Raw genomic sequence first — 16,634 nt, 5'->3', positions numbered from 1 at the left:
GATAATTTTCTGTAGCTTTCTTTTTCATTTTGTCTTTTGAAAAGCAAACATGTTTGATTTGGATGACATCACCTACTTTTTAGAAAACGTTTGATTTGTAATTACAGATACATTGGCAAAGGGGCTATTTATGAGAGTATTGCAGTTGATGCTGCCAATTAAAAAATATATATTGGGCCGGGTGTGGTGGTTCACACCTGTAATCCCAGCACTTTGGGAGTCCAAGGCTGGAGGATCACTTGAGGCTCAGGGATTTGAGACCAGGAGATTGGGAGGCCGAGGTGGGAGGATTGCTTAAATCTGGAAAGTTGAGGCTACAGTGAGCTATGATTGTGCCGCTGTACTCCACCCTGGGCAACAGAGCGAGAGCCTGTCTCATTAATAAATAAATAAATAAAATTATGTGTATGTGTTTCTGTTTGTGTATATCTCGGGCTAGGTGCAGTGGCTCATGCCTCTAATTCTAGCACTTTGGGAGGCTGAGACAGGAGGATCACTTGAGGCCAGGAGTTTGAGACCAGTTTGGGCAGCAAAACAAGACCCTGTCTTTACAAAAAGTTTTTTTTCTGTCGTGGGGTGGGGGAAGAGGGGAGGGATAGCATTAGGAGATATACCTAATGTAAATGACAAGTTAATGGGTGCAGCACACCAACATGACACATGTATACATATGTAACAAACCTGCATGTTGTACACATGTACCCTAGAACTTAAAGTATAATAAAAAAAAATAGTTTATAAGGAATACAAGGCTTAAATTCACATTTTTAAAAAAAGTATATGCAGGTTGAATCCCTTTTAGTCTTCGCTTTTCAGCACAGTTTACCTAAAATAAAATCCATTTACTGCTGACACTTAAAAAAATAAAAATAAAAAAAATTAAAAAGGTTTTTTTGTCCAGGCACGGTGGCTCACACCTGTAATCCCAGCAGTTTGAGAGGTCAAGGTGGGTGGATCACTTGGGGTCAGGAGTTCAAGACCACCCTAGCCAACATAGCGAAACCCGTCTCTACTAAAACCACAAAAATCACCTGGGCGTGGTGGTGGGTGCTAGTAATCCCAGCTACTTGGGAGGCTGAGGCAGGAGAATCGCTTGAACCCAGGAGGTGGAGGTTACAGTGAGCTAAGATTGCACCGCTCATTCCAGCCTGGGGCGACAGAGTGAGACTCCGTCTCAAAAAAACAAACAACAGCAACAACAACAAAAAAACCAAACACTTTTTTGAGACAGAATCTTGCTCTCTCACCCAAGCTGGAGTGCAGTGGCCCAATCCCGGTTCACTGCAACCTCTGCCTCCCGAGTTCAAGTGATTCTCCTGCCTCAGCCTCCTGAGTAGCTGGGACTACAGGCATGCGCCGCCACACCCGGCTAATTTTTTTTTTTTGAGACGGAGTCTTGCTCTGTTGCCCAGGCTGGAGTGCAGTGGCGTGATCTCGGCTCACTGCAAGCTCCGCTTCCTGGGTTCACGCCATTCTCCTGCCTCAGCCTCCCAAGTAGCTGGGGCTACAGGTGCCCGCCACCATGCCCGGCTAAATTTTTTGTATTTTTTAGTAGGGATGGGGTTTCACCGTGGTCTCGATCTCCTGACCTCGGGATGCACCCACCTTGGCCTCCCAGAGTGCTGGGATTACAGGCATGACCCAGTACGCCTGGCCAATTTTTGTGTTTTTTGTAGAGATGGGTTTCGCCATGTTGGCCAGGCTGGTCTTGAATTCCTAGCCTCAAGTCATCACCCGCCTTAGCCTCTCAAGGCGATGGGATTACAGGCGTGAGCCATTGTGCCTGACCTCCAAAAATAAAATAAAATAAAAAAAATCAAATCAAAATTTAATCTTTTTTATGTTTATTTATTTAGTTTTGTTTTATTTTATTTTATTTGTTTTTGAGACAAGGTCTCGGTCTGTCACCCAGGCTGGAGTGCAGTGACATGATCATTCCACAATACTGCAGCCTTAACCTCCTGGGCTCAAACAGGGTCTCTCACACTTTGTTGCCTAGGCTGGTCTCGAATTCTTGGGCTCAAGTGATGCTCCCACCTCAGCCTCCCAAAGTGCTGGGATTATAAGCATGAGCCACCATGCCTGGCCAAAAATAAATACCTTAATATCCATCTGGTTGATGATCCAAAGCAACACTGAATATGCCTAAGTAGTTTCCTTTAGGAAGAAAACAGTATTCAGACTCATGTTTGAAGCAGCTTTTTCCTCTGACTGCCCTTGAAGAATGTGCATACCATTGGTTTGAAGTGTGTACCTTCTTTTTGAGAAGCAAGAACAGTTTTAAACTGCTCACTTGGTTTCTGTGATTCGTTCGTAACCTTTCTTCACTTTCTCATCGCCTTCACTTTGTGCTGCTTGCCGTGGAATTTACTGATCCAGTGATTCATTGCCTTGATGATGAAGTTCTCTTGTTTTAGTCCTTGTTCTTTAGACAGTTCTGTCTTCAGTGAACTTTTCCTTTTTGTTTTTCCTTTTGGTTGCCCCTGGCAGTTTCTTGTTCAAGCCTGGTGAGGAGCCACTACTGGGCATCTCCACTAGCTTAGGCCAGGCAGCAGAAGATGAGAACAAGGGGCTCCAGCATCTGGACAGGGTCGTCAGCTACTGTTAATTGAGAAAGTATCCCCCAAGTGACTGAGTAACCCTTTTCTGTGTAAAAGTTTCTGGAATGCTGTGTCAGATCTGTTTCGATTTTATTTGGGTTTACTTTTTTTGTTGTGTTTACATGTTTAAAGCTTTTTATTTTGAAATAATTATAGATTCACAGGAAATTGTTTTAAAAATGTACAGAGGGGTCTTATGCACGCTTCACCCCTCCTTCCCCATTTTTCGTGTCTTTCATAACTTTAGTGTATTATCAACATCCTGAAATTGACATTGGTATCCACTGACTTTAATCAGATTTCACAAGTTATCTTGCACTTGTGTGTGTGTGGTTCTGTGCAGTTTTATCACACATGTAGCTTCATGTAACTGTTACCATAATCAAGATGCAGAACTTTCCCAACACTCAAAGCTCCTTCCTGCTCTATGCTTTAGAACCATCCCTACCCCCTTTCAGCCCCTAATCCTAACCTCTGGCAACCACTAATCTGTTTTCCATCTCTATAAATATATTATTTCAAGAATACTATATAAATGGGATTGTACAGTATATAACCTTTTGCAGTTGGCTTTTCATTAAGTATAATTTCCTGGAACCTGTTCAGCTTACTGCATGTATCAGCTGTTCATTCCTTCGTATTGCTGAGTAGTATTCCCTGGTACGGATATTCCACAGTTGTGTAACCATTCACCTGTGGAAAGACATTTGGGTTGTTTCTAGTTTGGGGCTATTATGAATAAAGCTGCTGTGAACATTTACATACCGGTTTTTTTCCAAACGTAAGTTTTCATTTCTTCAGGATAAAGCCCCAGAGTTCAACTGCTGGATCATATCATAAGTGCATTTTTAGTTTTAGAAGAAACTGCCAAACTATTTTCCAGAGCAGCTATACCATTTTACATTCCGTCAGCAATGTACGTGTGATCCGATTTCCCAGCATCCTTACCCATATTTGGAGGTGGTACTGTTTTTTATTTTAGCCATTCTGATAGATATGTAATGAGATCTCATTGTAGTTTTATTTTCCATTTCCTTAATGGCTAATTATATTGAACATCTTTGCTTGTGCTTATTTTCTATTTGTATATCCTCTTTGATGAAATATCTGTTTATGTCTTTTTGCCCATTTTCTAAATGTATTGTTTCCTTACTGTTAAGTTTTGAGAGTTTTTTTTTTGTGTTTTGGTTTGTGTTTATTTTTCTTTATGTGTTGTTTTTTTGAGACAGGGTCTCTGTCACCCAGACTGGAGTGCAGCAGCACTGTCACGGGTCACTGCAGCCTTGACCTCCCAGGCTCAAGTGATCCTCCCACTTCTGCCTCCCAAGTAGCTGGGACTACAGGGGAATGTTACCACATCCAGCTAATTAAAATTATTTGTTTAGAGACACAGTCTTGCTATGTTGCCAAGGCTTGTCTCAAACTCCTGGGCTCAAGCAATTCTCCCACCTTGGCCTCCCAACATGCTGGAATTACAGGCGTGAGCCACCACGCCTGGCTGGGTTTTAAGAGTTTTGTATGTAATCTGGATACTAGTTCTTTGGCAGATATGTGATTTGCAAATAGATTTTCCTAGCCTATCATTTGCCTTTTCATCTTCTTACAGGGTCTTTTGCAGTGCAAAAGTTTTTAATTTTTATGAAATCCAGTATATCAGTTTTTCCTTTTATGGATTGTACTTTTGGCAGTAAGTCTTAGAACTCTTAGTCCTAGGTCCTGAAGATTTTCTTCCATTTTTTTCTAAGAGTTTTATGGTCCTATGTTTTATATATAAGTCTTTGATCTATTATGAGATAATTTTTGTGTAAGTGTGAAAGTTAGGTCAAGGTTTTGTTTTCTTTTTTTTTTTTTTTTTTTTTGGCATACGGATGTCTAATTGCTTCAGTACCATTTGTTGAAAAGCTCTTCCTCCTTTTAATTTTATTTTAGTAGAGGTGGGGTCTTGCTATGTTGTTTACAAAGCAGTCCTGCCTTGGTCTCCCCGATTGCTGAGATTATAGGCATGAACCACCATGCCCAGCCCCTTTCTTCATTAACTTAATATCAGGAAGAAGGATTTCTCCCACTTTATTCTTTTTCAAAATTGTTTGAATTGTTCTACAACCTTTGCTTTTCCAGATAAGCTTTAGAGTAAGCTTGTTTTATCTACATAAAACATTCCTAAGATTTTGATAGCTATTGCATTAAACCTATAGATCTATTATCTACATAAAACCTTCCTGAGATTTTGATAGCAATTGCATTAAACAATTAACTGACATCTCCACAATGCTGAGTTTTCAGTTCAGGAACATGGTAGCTCTCTCCCCAGTTTTTCAGTTGTCTTTTATTTTCTGGGTTTTGTTTTTTGAGACAGAGTCTTGTTCTGTCACCCAGGCTGAAGTGCAGTGATGCACTCTTGGCTCACTGTCACCTCCGCCTCCTGGATTCAAGCGATTCCCCTGCTCCTGCCTCAGCCTCCTGAGTAGCTGGGATTGCGGGCACATGGCACCACGCCCGGCTAATTTTTTTTTTTTTTTTTTTTTGTATTTTTAGTAGAGATGGGGTTTCGCCATGTTGGCCTGGCTGGTCTCAAACTCCTGACCTCAGGTCATCTGCCCGCCTCAGCTTCCTGAAGTACTGGGTTTACAGTCATGAGCCACTGTGCCCGGCTTTGTCTTTGATTTTCATCAGCATTTTCAGATTTTTAGCGTAGCGTTTCCGTACGTTCTGTTAGACTTCTACCTGAGTATTTCATTTTCTTTGTTACTGTTGTAAATGATGTCGTGTTTTTCATTTTGGCTTTCCACAGCGTCATCATCTCTGAGCTCCTTATGCAGCACTGTGGTTGGAGTAGTCTGAGCTTTTCATGGTCATAGCAAAGGAGAGAGGAACAGTGGGAGTGTGAAGCTTGAGTCACAGGCGTTTGAAAATCAGATATGCAAACAACGTGGGCATGAAGGCAGACAGAACTGGATTCAGATCCCAGCTCTGGCACTCTGGAGCCTTGTTTTGGGCAGCTCGTTTAGCCTCTCTGAGCCTGTTTCCTCAAATGTCAAAAAGGAGAATAATAGTTAGGCAATCCTTTTGTAAAACTTTGAGCTAATATATATAAATATCCTTTGCCCAACATAGGTCTCAAAATGTCTTAGTTATTATGTCTGGCCACAGTGGAATCATGTCATTCATAGTTAGATCCACAAGTGAGAGAGGCACGTGTGCCTCCTGTTATGAGCAGCAAACGCTTCTTGAACCTCTTTATGTTGCTGATGTCCAAGGATGTGAAGTCTTGACATAGCTCTTGCCCTCAAGGGGCTTAGAATTCTGTTGAGGAAATCTACTCTGTGAATAAAAATGCCAGGACAAGGTATTGCTTGTTAAGTTCCAAACAGGTGGGCAGACAGTGTGAGTGCATCAAAGAGCCTTCTCTGGGTTTTGTTTGCCCTTTTGTACCCTGTCCATTGAGGTGGCTTCTGGATGTTGTTGATGAGAGAATGTGTGGAGGTGGGAGAGGGTGTGTACAGATTTAGGGGAAGGGTGTCATTTGGGAATATGTAATTAATTTTTATACCTTCCCCAGTAAACCATCGACCCTTTTTATGATGTCATGAGGGATTCCTTAATTTTGCAGCTGCTTCCTGATTACGTCAGAGAGGAGCCTCTCACCCCACAGCCTGGAGCTGTACTCATAGAAGAATTGGAAACAAATGAAGTGCCGAATATCTAATGGCTTCCACAGGGAGCGCCAGTTTAGACTTCCCAGGCCTTCTCTTGCTAGGTCTTCCTCAAGTATTTGTGACCCCCTGAAGTGTCTTTGTTCTGGAAAGACAGGACTTGGCCCGGAGCCAAGAGGGAGGGAGCCTGGGGACTCCTTGACACATACCTCTCTCCCTCCAGGTGTTTTGCAGTCCTGAGTTTCTGCCCCCTTTCTCGGATCTTGTTTGGTGAGTTGTTATTCTTCTTGAGTTTTTAGGATCCTCTGGAACCTGCTGAGAATATCCGTGAGTCTTTGACCTGCTCCAGCAGTCTTCACCCCTTCCTACCCGCCTCAACAGCATTATCTCCAGCCTCTTTTGAATTTTTTTTTTCTTTCTTTTGGTAGAGACAGCGTCTTACTCTGTTGCCCAGGCAGGTCTTCAAATACTGGGCTCTCAAGCAGTCCTCCCGCCTCAGCATCCCAAAGTGCTGGGATTACAGGCATGAGCCACCATGCCTGGCCTCTTTTGATTTTCTTTCTGCAGTAATTTTCATATCTATGCACTCCTTTTCATTCCCTCTTCTACCTTTATTATAAGAAAGATGTTACGCTTACTTGGCATTATAAACTTTATGAAGTGCTTTACATGTAATTTATCTTGCTTCAAACAAGTTCATGCTCTCTTAGCTTCCCAGCTGGTCTCCCTCATTGTTAGCTTTTTCCAGCTACCCTAATTAGTCCTAAATGCTTTAGCTAGATGAGTCTTTATCAAATATACACTCATTGCTTCATTCGAGAACCTTGAGTGAGTGCTCCCTCACTGTTGAGTCAGGTTCATGTTCCCTCTTCTGACATTGCAGGCCCTATACTTTGTGGTTCCAGGCAAAGCACAGCACACACAGTACTTTCATGCCTTGAGTAGTACATGTGGTCCCCCCTGCATCCACCAACTCCATCATTGTTCGTCTCTTCCAGCCCAGCTTAGAAGTGGTCTCTTCTGGCCGAGCATGGTGGCTCATGCCTGTAATCCCAGCACTTTGGGAGACTGAGGCAGGTGGATCACTTGAGGCCAAGAGTTCGAAACCAGCCTGGCCAACATGGTGAAACTGTGCGTGCCTGTAATTCCAGCTACTTGGGAGGCTGAGGTGGGAGAATTGCTTGAACCCAGGAGGCAGAGGTTGCAGTGAGCCACAATTGCACCATTTGCACTCCAGTCTGGATGACAAAGTGAGAATCTGTCTCAAAAACAAAGGTCTCCTCCCTGAAACCTTCTCTGTTACATACTAGCTGAAATGATTTCCTTTCCCTCTGGTGACAGAAACATCTTACTTCCATCTTCCTTATGATATGTAGTACATTGTCTTGAATTATAGTTACTTGAGTATGTATGTATGCTTCCTGTCTTCCTTATTAGATTATCATCTTCTTGCAGGCAGAATCCTACTTTCCTTTATATCCTCCACAATTGGGCACTCACGTGTTTTTGGAATTAATGGGAGAAGTCATTTAGTTAGGAGATTGGGATTTCCTTTGCCCCCACGTCTCCCTACTTTCAGAAGAGCTTTGGAAGAAAATCCAAAGAGAACGCTGACAGGGAGGGCTCCTAGGAAGGAAGTTGCCTTCCACCTTCTTCTGTCTTGTCTTGGTGGACTAGGCCGTTCTTGCATTGCTCTAAACAAATACCTAAGACTGTATCATTTATAAAGTAAAGAGGTGTCACTGGCTTATGGTTCTGCAGGTTGTACAGGAAGCCTTTCGGCTTCTAGCGAGGCCTACAACTATGGCAGAAGGCGAAAGGGGAGCAGGCACTTTACATAGCGAAAGCTGGAGCAAAGAGTAGGGCAGTGCCACCTACTTTTCAAAGACCAGATCTCGCAAGATTTCAGTCACTACCACAAAGACAGCACCCAAGTCCTGAGGGATGTACCCCACCATCCAGACACCTCCCACCAGGCCCCATCTCCGACACTGGGGGTTACAATTTGACAAGAGATTTGGGTGGGGACAAATATTCACACCATGTCACTTGACTGTATCAGTTTAGGGAAATGTTATGACTTGCTTTACACTCAGTCGCCTCTGTTTTGCCATTGTGCATGAATAATTTGCTTGGGTGTATTAGTGCCTGATTCTGCTGACTCATTCGTTCTTCTCCTCAGGGAATGACGTGATGAAAAGACATCTCTGCTTTTGCTCTGAGATTTTGTTCTTGTCTGGTTCCTATGCAGCGACTGCTTCCTCTACCTCCTCTTCAGCTAGCAGCTGCCACAGGGAACTCTGTGGCTCAAGCAGCAGCAGTTGAAAGATGCTCTCACTGCCCACTTCCTGTAGACAAGGAGGTTTTGGTGGGCTGCTCAGGAACTGTGCCAGCCTTGTGTCTGACTGGTAACTGACTCATGAGAAAAGCAGCCTTATGTCGGAAAGATAAGGGCCAACAAATTGCCTCCAGGTGGTGTTAGTTTGGAGGTGACTGACCATTCATTTCCTTTCTTTGGGAGAGACAGTGGGGAGGGAATTGGTGAATAAGTGGTCTTGCCTGCGTTTTTCTCCAGCTCTTAGTGAAGCATCTAGGCAGATAGTTGGTTTTCTGTGCTAGAATGGCTCGTGGACCCCAGTGCCCTCAGAATCCCTTCTGCTGCTGTCAGAGCATTAGACTTACGTGTCATCCATTCTGCGTCTTCTCTTCATTACTCTTCTTATGCTCCTGCCAGGAACCTGGCTGTGTGCACCAGGGGAAGTATGATAGTTCCATCGCTGCCAGATTTTTCTGTGACCAACCAAACTCCATGCCACTGGGACTGGTTTCCTTCAAATCTCTCCCTGACGAAAACACTAGAATTGATCAGAAGCGGTGGTTCTGAGCCACCATCCCTTGGCTTGGCTTAGAGGGCCCAGGCAGGTGGGCCTGCCTCCCATCCCCTGCTCTTCCCTCTCCACCCCTCCTGCCTCGCTCCCATTTCCTGCAGGAGGATGCCTTGCCATCCTGGAGCTGTCAGGCACAGCTTTGCTTTGGCAGCACCGTTGCACACATACTGGTGGGAGAGGGGACATGTTTATCACTTTTCCTGGAGATTATCTGTTTAAGCACTTCTCTGACAGTTACAATAACAAGGGCAGTGTGTTGTGTTTCCCAGCAGAAGGACACTTGCTGTTGAAAGATGTATAGCACTAATTAGAAATACATAACATCCGGCCACATGGCAGCCTTCTCCCGGCCGCTCCATTTCCTGATTTCATGCAACTTTGACGACAGTTGGTTTATGTTTTCCATGAATATATTCTCAGAAAAATGAGAAAGTCTCTCCGTTACATAGGAGCAAGAAGAATATTTCTGTCCGAGCAGGTATTTGGCCGTAGAAATAATAGGAGCTGTGGTCACCTGCCCACATGTGGGAAGGGGCAGAACCAAGTTCAGACCTCAGGTGACTTTCTTAGTAAGAAATATTTCCGTCTGACTTCCTTAGCCAAAACCCTTACCCGAAACCCTTGAGCAACTCTCTGCTTTTGGAAAGAAGGGGAAAGGCTGTTTCACAGTGTTAATGAGTTCCTCAGCTCCTGTCATGCTCCTGCTACCTGACACAAAGCCAGAGGAACCCAGGCGAATACCAAGGCAAACAATGCCTTTTCCTCCCCCACCCCACATCACTTGTTGGCTTGGCCTAGCCCAACCCTAGGGATATATATGGGCATTCATCAGCCTAGGGCGAGTTTCCTAGGTCTAGCCCCAAAGTGGGTGGACTCTGGGAATCTAGATGCTGTTTTCCTACCCACTGTGTAACGGTGAATGCTTTCAGGGAGTGGTGTCTTGTGGTTTCTAGCCTGTGGAAGCCTGCGTGAGGCCAAGAGCAGCCCATGAAGATGCTATGCACTTAGTGCATGTCTCACTTGAGGCGCTGGATCCAGGTTGCCATGGTTACTTGGATAAATAACAATTTTCTTTACCCATTGAGAGATCGCAGAGAGCATGTTTTATTTGTAGCTGTGTGCTCCATCATACCTAGTACACAGTCTGGCACATTCTACACGCTCACTGTATGCTTGAGGTACCACTGAGCCATGGAGAAGGGCAGGCCTTCCAGGAGATGCTCCAGGTAACATGGCCAGTCAGAGGTCTGACCCCCTCGATCGTTTGTGAAATCTCCACCTGCTTGATTACGGCAGAACAGTTACTGGTTAACACGCCGCATCAGATGGACCAGACACATAAGCAGGCAGTGTTATTTCAAGCCTTTCTTTAGGGAGGGGATTAGGGGATGGGGAGTCGAGGTGACATAACCGTCAACAAGGACAGAGCAGTCATGAAGCTGCCTTGTAGCTGCTGCCTGGGAGGTGGCTGAGCACTTTCAGACCTACACCGAAGAGACTCCAGCTGTTGCTACTTTGCCTGGTCTCCAGACCTTATTGCAGGAGCCTTTAGAAAAGGAGCCAACCTGGAGTCCACAAAGACCGCAGGTCCCATTGTTCTTAAGCAGTCCATTCTCCCCTCTGAGCCCTAGCCCCCCATCTTGAACTCGGAGAGACAGTCTAGCCTGAGATTGCCATTTGTCATAAATCTAGAACTAGGCCGGGCGCGGTGACTCAAGCCTGTAATCCAGCACTTTGGGAGGCCGAGATGGGCGGATCACGAGGTCAGGAGATCGAGACCATCCTGGCTAACATGGTGAAACCCCGTCTCTACTTTAAAAAACTACAAAAAACTAGCCGGGCGAGGTGGCGGGCGCCTGTAGTCCCAGCTACTCGGGAGGCTGAGGCAGGAGAATGGCGTGAACCCGGGAGGCGGAGCTTGCAGTGAGCCGAGATCGCGCCACTGTACTCCAGCCTGGGTGACAGAGCGAGACTCCGTCTCAAAAAAAATAATAAATCTAGAACAAGGCTCGGTGAAAGAAATCTCCCCTGTCTTATCTCTGCCCAAGCTCATGAGAGTGTCTTATTGTGGCCTGTGCTTCACAAAATGCCAGTCTCTTGGAGCCAGGACACCCCCACTTCATCCCTTCTAGCCTTCTGAGCGCAGGTAACTTCTGCTCAGTTGTTGAGGGGGCACTAATGTTTATTCAGTGTCGGTTGCCAGGATGTGGCCTCCACTTGTCCTCTCCCAGCTCCCTCTGTTCTGGACTTACTCCCTTCTTCCCAGCTCTGTTGCTAGTTAGAGGCAGGATGTTGTCTGGGCGTGGCAATGGCCTGGACTGAGCTGGGCGGTACTGACAGTGCTGCTGCCTATGGGGAGGGTGAAGGGGAGAAGTTGCTAACTTTTCTTGACAACTTACATATCTTCCGCTTTCCTGCTTTCCATCCTCCCTCTTCTTGGCTCTTGGATACTTGTTTTCTTTCTAACAGAGGTTTAGGGCCTTAACAGGACAGGAATGATGAGACTGGTCTATTCTACTCACATGGATTGTTACCACTTCCTTAACTGCCTGCCACAGTTGAGTTGGAAAGTCAGAGGGTGACATCTGGGACCAGTGGGCATCTGCAAGGATGGTGGGAAAGCCACAATCAGAGAATGACTACCCTGATGCTATTTGTTTGTTGGGCCCTTCTGAGCAGCAGCCTGTTCCTTCTTACGCCCAGTGCTTTCAGAAGTGATTTGGGGCTGGCTTTGTGTACTCCAGTCATACTTGCTTCTGGGGCAAAGATGGTAAGGAATCACTGTGGTTGGATAATGTCTCTTGGAGTAACAGCTTCAATGAGGCCCCATTGACAAGACTGGTGAGCTGATGAGAGGGCTCCCCTTGGCTATTGAGGTTAAAATACAGGCAGGGACAGAGATCAGACATTTAGCTGATTATCCTTTTAACACTTGGAGATTCTGAGAGTTCTCCTGTAATAGAGAGGGAATTAATAGATTAGCGGCTGCCAGAACCAGTGAGCCTGGCCCCTGAGTCTGTCTCCTGTGGGTATGTGGAGTCTCCTCGGAGGCTGTGTGGTCGACTGCTGCCTTCTGTGTGTCACCAGCTCCTCTCGAGTTCAGATGACGTGGCTTTCGGAGAAGGCCACTGGTGAAGAGTAGGTACAGGCAGGCTTTTGGGAGTATGTCACATAGCTGCCACCAAAGAGTAATTTCTGCCCACCAACAAGATGGCTCCTTTCGGTGACCTGGAGCCAGAAGGAAGTTAGTTAGCCAGGCTGAAAAAGTAACGGAAAGAGGGTACTGGGATTGGGAGCCAGATTTATTTTTTAGCGCTAGGGGAAGGAATTTGTGAAAACAAAAGCCAACACTGATTAAGTGCTTATTATGTGCCAAGCACTGTTCTGCATAAAATTAACTCATTCCATGAAAGTAGATGATTTGTGTCATGTGTGTTTTCTTAGGAGGAGGGACATGGAGAAGGTAAGGATGGGACTAAAGTTTGGTGATTCAAGAAGATCATTTTTAAATGTGTATTTTTCCAGTCTTAATTGATGACTATGCTCCTGTTAGTTATACACTAGAGAGACTGAGTTACTTAAATCTGAGTTCTTGTTATGATAGCTTTACATTATCAGTAGGTAGCTAAAGGCAGAGACCATGCAGCTCCAGCTCAGACTGCCCTTCTTGAGGTAACTGTTCCTGGGAAAATGATGTAGAATTGACAGAGGTGACCCTTATCATCTTATTGAACACATATCCGTATGCCAGACCTCGTGGTAAGTGCTTCACATGAGTCTGTACTTGGCCTTATGACCACTCTGAGAGGGGAATATTACTAGCCCTAGTCTTCAGTGAGGAAAAGGAAACTGGGTAACACGGCCAGTGATGTGCATCTTGTAAGGCAGGGAAAGGTAGCCCTTGTCCCCCTGGGGTGCTGAGAGTTTCATTTGCTTCTCCTCAGACTGCTTCTCAGAGGAGTGCCGCTCTGTGATCCAGGAACAAGCTGCAGCTCTGGGCTTGGCCATGTTTTCTCTACTGGTCCGGCGCTGCACCTACTTACTTAAGGAGTCCGCTAAAGGTAAGCAGGAGGAGTCCCCAGCCTGGTGGGCTTTCCAGTTGCCTGACCTTGTCAGACCTCACAGTGCCTTGCTGCTTTCTTGGTGTCTTCTCCCTGTAGTCTCCATTCTTCCTTTTACCTACATGCCCCTCTTCCTTTTGCCTGCCTAACTAGTCCCATTTCCTTTTACAGTCTGATTGCCTCTAAGGCCCTCTTCTCCTTTTTGTAGACTCTTTCCTCCCTTTTTTCTTCTTTAGTAGTTAGAATTTTCACTGTACCTATAAGCTGCTGCATGTTCCTGCATCTTCGGGAAACCAGAAAAGTTAGTTTCCATAATTGATGTTGTGTTTTCCCCTTTATCTTTGTGTGGTACCTGGTGAGTTCTGTAACCACTGTGGACCGGCCATCTTGGGAGACTCACTTGACCAGATAGAGCAGGTGCTATTTTTAGCCTTTAGGTTGAGACAGCATCCCATATCCTTTAAGGCTGCCCTTAGAAGTCTAAGCCTGATTGCCGTAGCAGTAGAAGATAGGGCTGAAGGTTACACCTTTCTTTTCAGCTCCTAGATCAATATTAGTGACTTACTCAGACCCCACTGTCAGCCCATGCCACACTAACCTTGTGAATGCCTCCAGCTTCGGAGGCTGCTTTTTTTTTTAGGGACAGAAGGGCAACTTTTTATTTTGAAATAACTTCAGATTTACAGAACAGTAGCAAGAATAGTGCAGACAACTCATATACCCACCACCCAGATTCCCCAGTTAACATTTTACCATGTGGCCTTACGTTCGTCTTCCCATACACACATACTTAAGGTTAATATTTTTCTTCTGAACCATTTGACTTTAAATTAGAGTTGCTGGCCCTTTACCCCCCAAATACCTGACTCTGTATTCCTAATAATAAGGATATTCTCTTAATGACAATTATCAAAATCGGAAGTCAGCATTGATAAAATACTATTATTGCATTCACAGACCTTATTTAGTTTGTGCCAATTGCTCTAATTTTTTTTTTTTTTTTTTTTGAGACGGAGTCTCGCTCTGTTGCCCAGGCTGGAGTGCAGTGGCGCAATCTCGGCTCACTACAAGCTCCGCCTCCCGGGTTCATGCCATTCTCCTGCCTCAGCCTCCCGAGTAGCTGGGACTACAGGCGCCCGCCATCTCGCCTGGCTAGTTTTTTTTGTATTTTTTAGTAGAGACGGGGTTTCACCGTGTAGACCAGGATGGTCTCGATCTCCTGACCTCGTGATCCACCCGTCTCGGCCTCCCAAAGTGCTGGGATTACAGGCTTGAGCCACCACGCCTGGCCAATTTCTTTATAGCAAAGGGAAAACAAAGTTTTTTTTTCTTCTCTGGGATCCAGTGCAGGAGCACACATTGCACTTAGATGTCATTGTGTCTCTTTGGTGTCCTTTAATTTGGGATGGTTTTTCGATCTTTTTTTGTCCTACATGTCCTTGTCTTTTTTTTTTTTTTTTTTTTGAGACAGAGTCTCGCTCTGTCGCCCAGGCTGGAGTGCAGTGGCATGATCTCGGCTCACTGCAAGCTCCACCTCCCGGGTTCACACCATTCTCCTGCCTCAGCCTCCTGAGTAGCTGGGACTACAGGCGCCCGCCACCGCGCCTGGCTAATTTTTTATATTTTTAGTAGAGACGGGGGTTTCACAGTGTTAGCCAGTATGGTCTGAATCTCCTGACCTCATGATCCGCCCGCCTCGGCCTCCCAAAGTGCTGGGATTACAGGCATGAGCCACCACACCTGGCTTTCCTTGCCATTTTTGAAGAATGTAAATCATTTGTACAGTGTCCCACAGTTTGGGTTTATCTGATGTTTCCTTATGATTAAATTCAGGTCATGCAGTTTTGGCAAGAACTCTGGTGCCATCTTGGTACTGTGCTGAAGGAAGGCTGGAAGGGTGGGTAGAGGCCAGAGGAGAGGCTTCAGCCAAGCCACAGGTGAAGCAGAAGCAATGGTGTCCAGGGGCAGACCCCGTACACTGGTTCTCTGTTTGTCCTACTTTTCAGAATCCTCTTAGGTGCTGGCGCTTATCCTCGCTTCCGGGCCCATCTTTCCTGTGGACTTGGTCTCCCTTCCCTAAGAACTTGCTGCCGTCCCAGCACCCCAGGCCTCACTCGGGGGCTACAGCAGACATAGGCCCAGTTCTCACCCTTTGCCTCTGCAGCTCAGCTGTCCTCTCCTGAGGACCAGGAAGACCAAGATGACATCAAGGTGTCTTCCTTTGTCCCGGACCTGAAGGAGCTGCTCCCTAGTGTCAAAGTCTGGTCAGATTGGATGCTCGGCTACCCAGACACCTGGAATCCTCCTCCCACATCCCTGGATCTGCCCTCGCAGTGAGTTGACCTGCCCATTGCTTTAGCACCACTGGCCTGGGCCTGCCCATATTCCTACATCTCCTCTCTTCATCCTGCTCTGTTTCTTTCTGCCCACAGCTTGCTTACTTCTCTGTTTCTTCTTTACTTGAACTTTTTTTGAACACCTTCCCTGTCCTCTGATGTTTTAGATTATTTTTTCCTGTTCTCCAGGCTTCTTCCCTCTCCTCTCATACTCACTCTTTCCTCTCACTCTCCATTTTGTTATTTGTTCTTGCTCTCCCTCCCTCATCCTCACTCCGTATTGTGCATACTCACCATCTCTGCAGCTGCCTCTGGAGTCTGGATTTGTGTGGATATGTATAAGACTTTGTTTCTTTCTCTTACTAGCTTTTCTGTGCATCTTGCTTTTTTTTTGAGACAGGGTCTCACTTTGTCACCCAGACTGGATGCAGTGGCACAATCTCAGCTCACTGCAACCTCCACCTCACAGCTTATGTGATCCTCCTGCTTCGGCTTCCTGAGTAGCTGGGACCACAGGTGCTAAACCACCACGCCTGGCTTTTTTTTGTAATTTTTGGTAGAGAAAAATATGTATTTTTTGCCATGTTGCCCAGGCTGGTCTTAAATTCTTGAGCTCAGGTGATCCACCTGCCTCGGCCTTCCAAAGTGCTGGGATGACAGGCATGACCCACCACACCCGGTCTTCTCTGCATCTTTAAGGCTCTCTCACTGCTACTTGTGCTGCCTTCTGCACTTTGTCTCCTGGCATGGCAGCATGTGGGGAGGCTGAGTGCAGGCACATTTCTCTTCCATTCACTCATGTCCTATCTTCTCACCATTCCCCTGCCCTCACCCCTGTCTTCTCATCATGCCCCTGCCCTCGTCTCCGTTTTCTCACCATGCCCCTGCCCTCGCCCCTGTCTTCTCATCATGCCCCTGCCCTCATCCCGTATTCTCACCATGCCCCTGCCCTCATCTCCATCTTCTCACCATGCCCCTGCCCTCGTCTCCGTCTTCTCACCATGCCCCTGCCCTCGCCCCTGTCTTCTCACCATGCCCCTGCCCTCATCCCATCTTCTCACCATGCCCCTGCCCTCGTCTCCATCTTCTCACCATG

At 46.0% G+C, this 16,634-nt stretch overlaps 1 protein-coding gene across 6 annotated transcripts in view; it reads left to right on the top strand.

Annotated features, from left to right (window-relative positions):
* Positions 1-16,634, top strand: part of SMG6 (SMG6 nonsense mediated mRNA decay factor) — a 246,956-nt gene that overhangs the window by 102,011 nt on the left and 128,311 nt on the right. For all 6 annotated transcript variants that reach the window (XM_026449601.2, XM_026449598.2, XM_026449600.2 and 3 more), the window contains 2 exons: positions 13,086-13,202; positions 15,367-15,535. In XM_026449601.2, the coding sequence (XP_026305386.1) occupies positions 13,086-13,202; positions 15,367-15,535 (286 nt within the window). The remainder of the gene's footprint in view (positions 1-13,085; positions 13,203-15,366; positions 15,536-16,634) is intronic.

Source organism: Piliocolobus tephrosceles, chromosome 16 (genome assembly GCF_002776525.5).
Source record: "Piliocolobus tephrosceles isolate RC106 chromosome 16, ASM277652v3, whole genome shotgun sequence".
NCBI classification, from domain to species: domain Eukaryota; kingdom Metazoa; phylum Chordata; class Mammalia; order Primates; family Cercopithecidae; genus Piliocolobus; species Piliocolobus tephrosceles.
The sequence above is the reverse complement of the archived record's forward strand: the minus strand, read 5'-3'. Positions and strand labels throughout refer to the sequence as shown.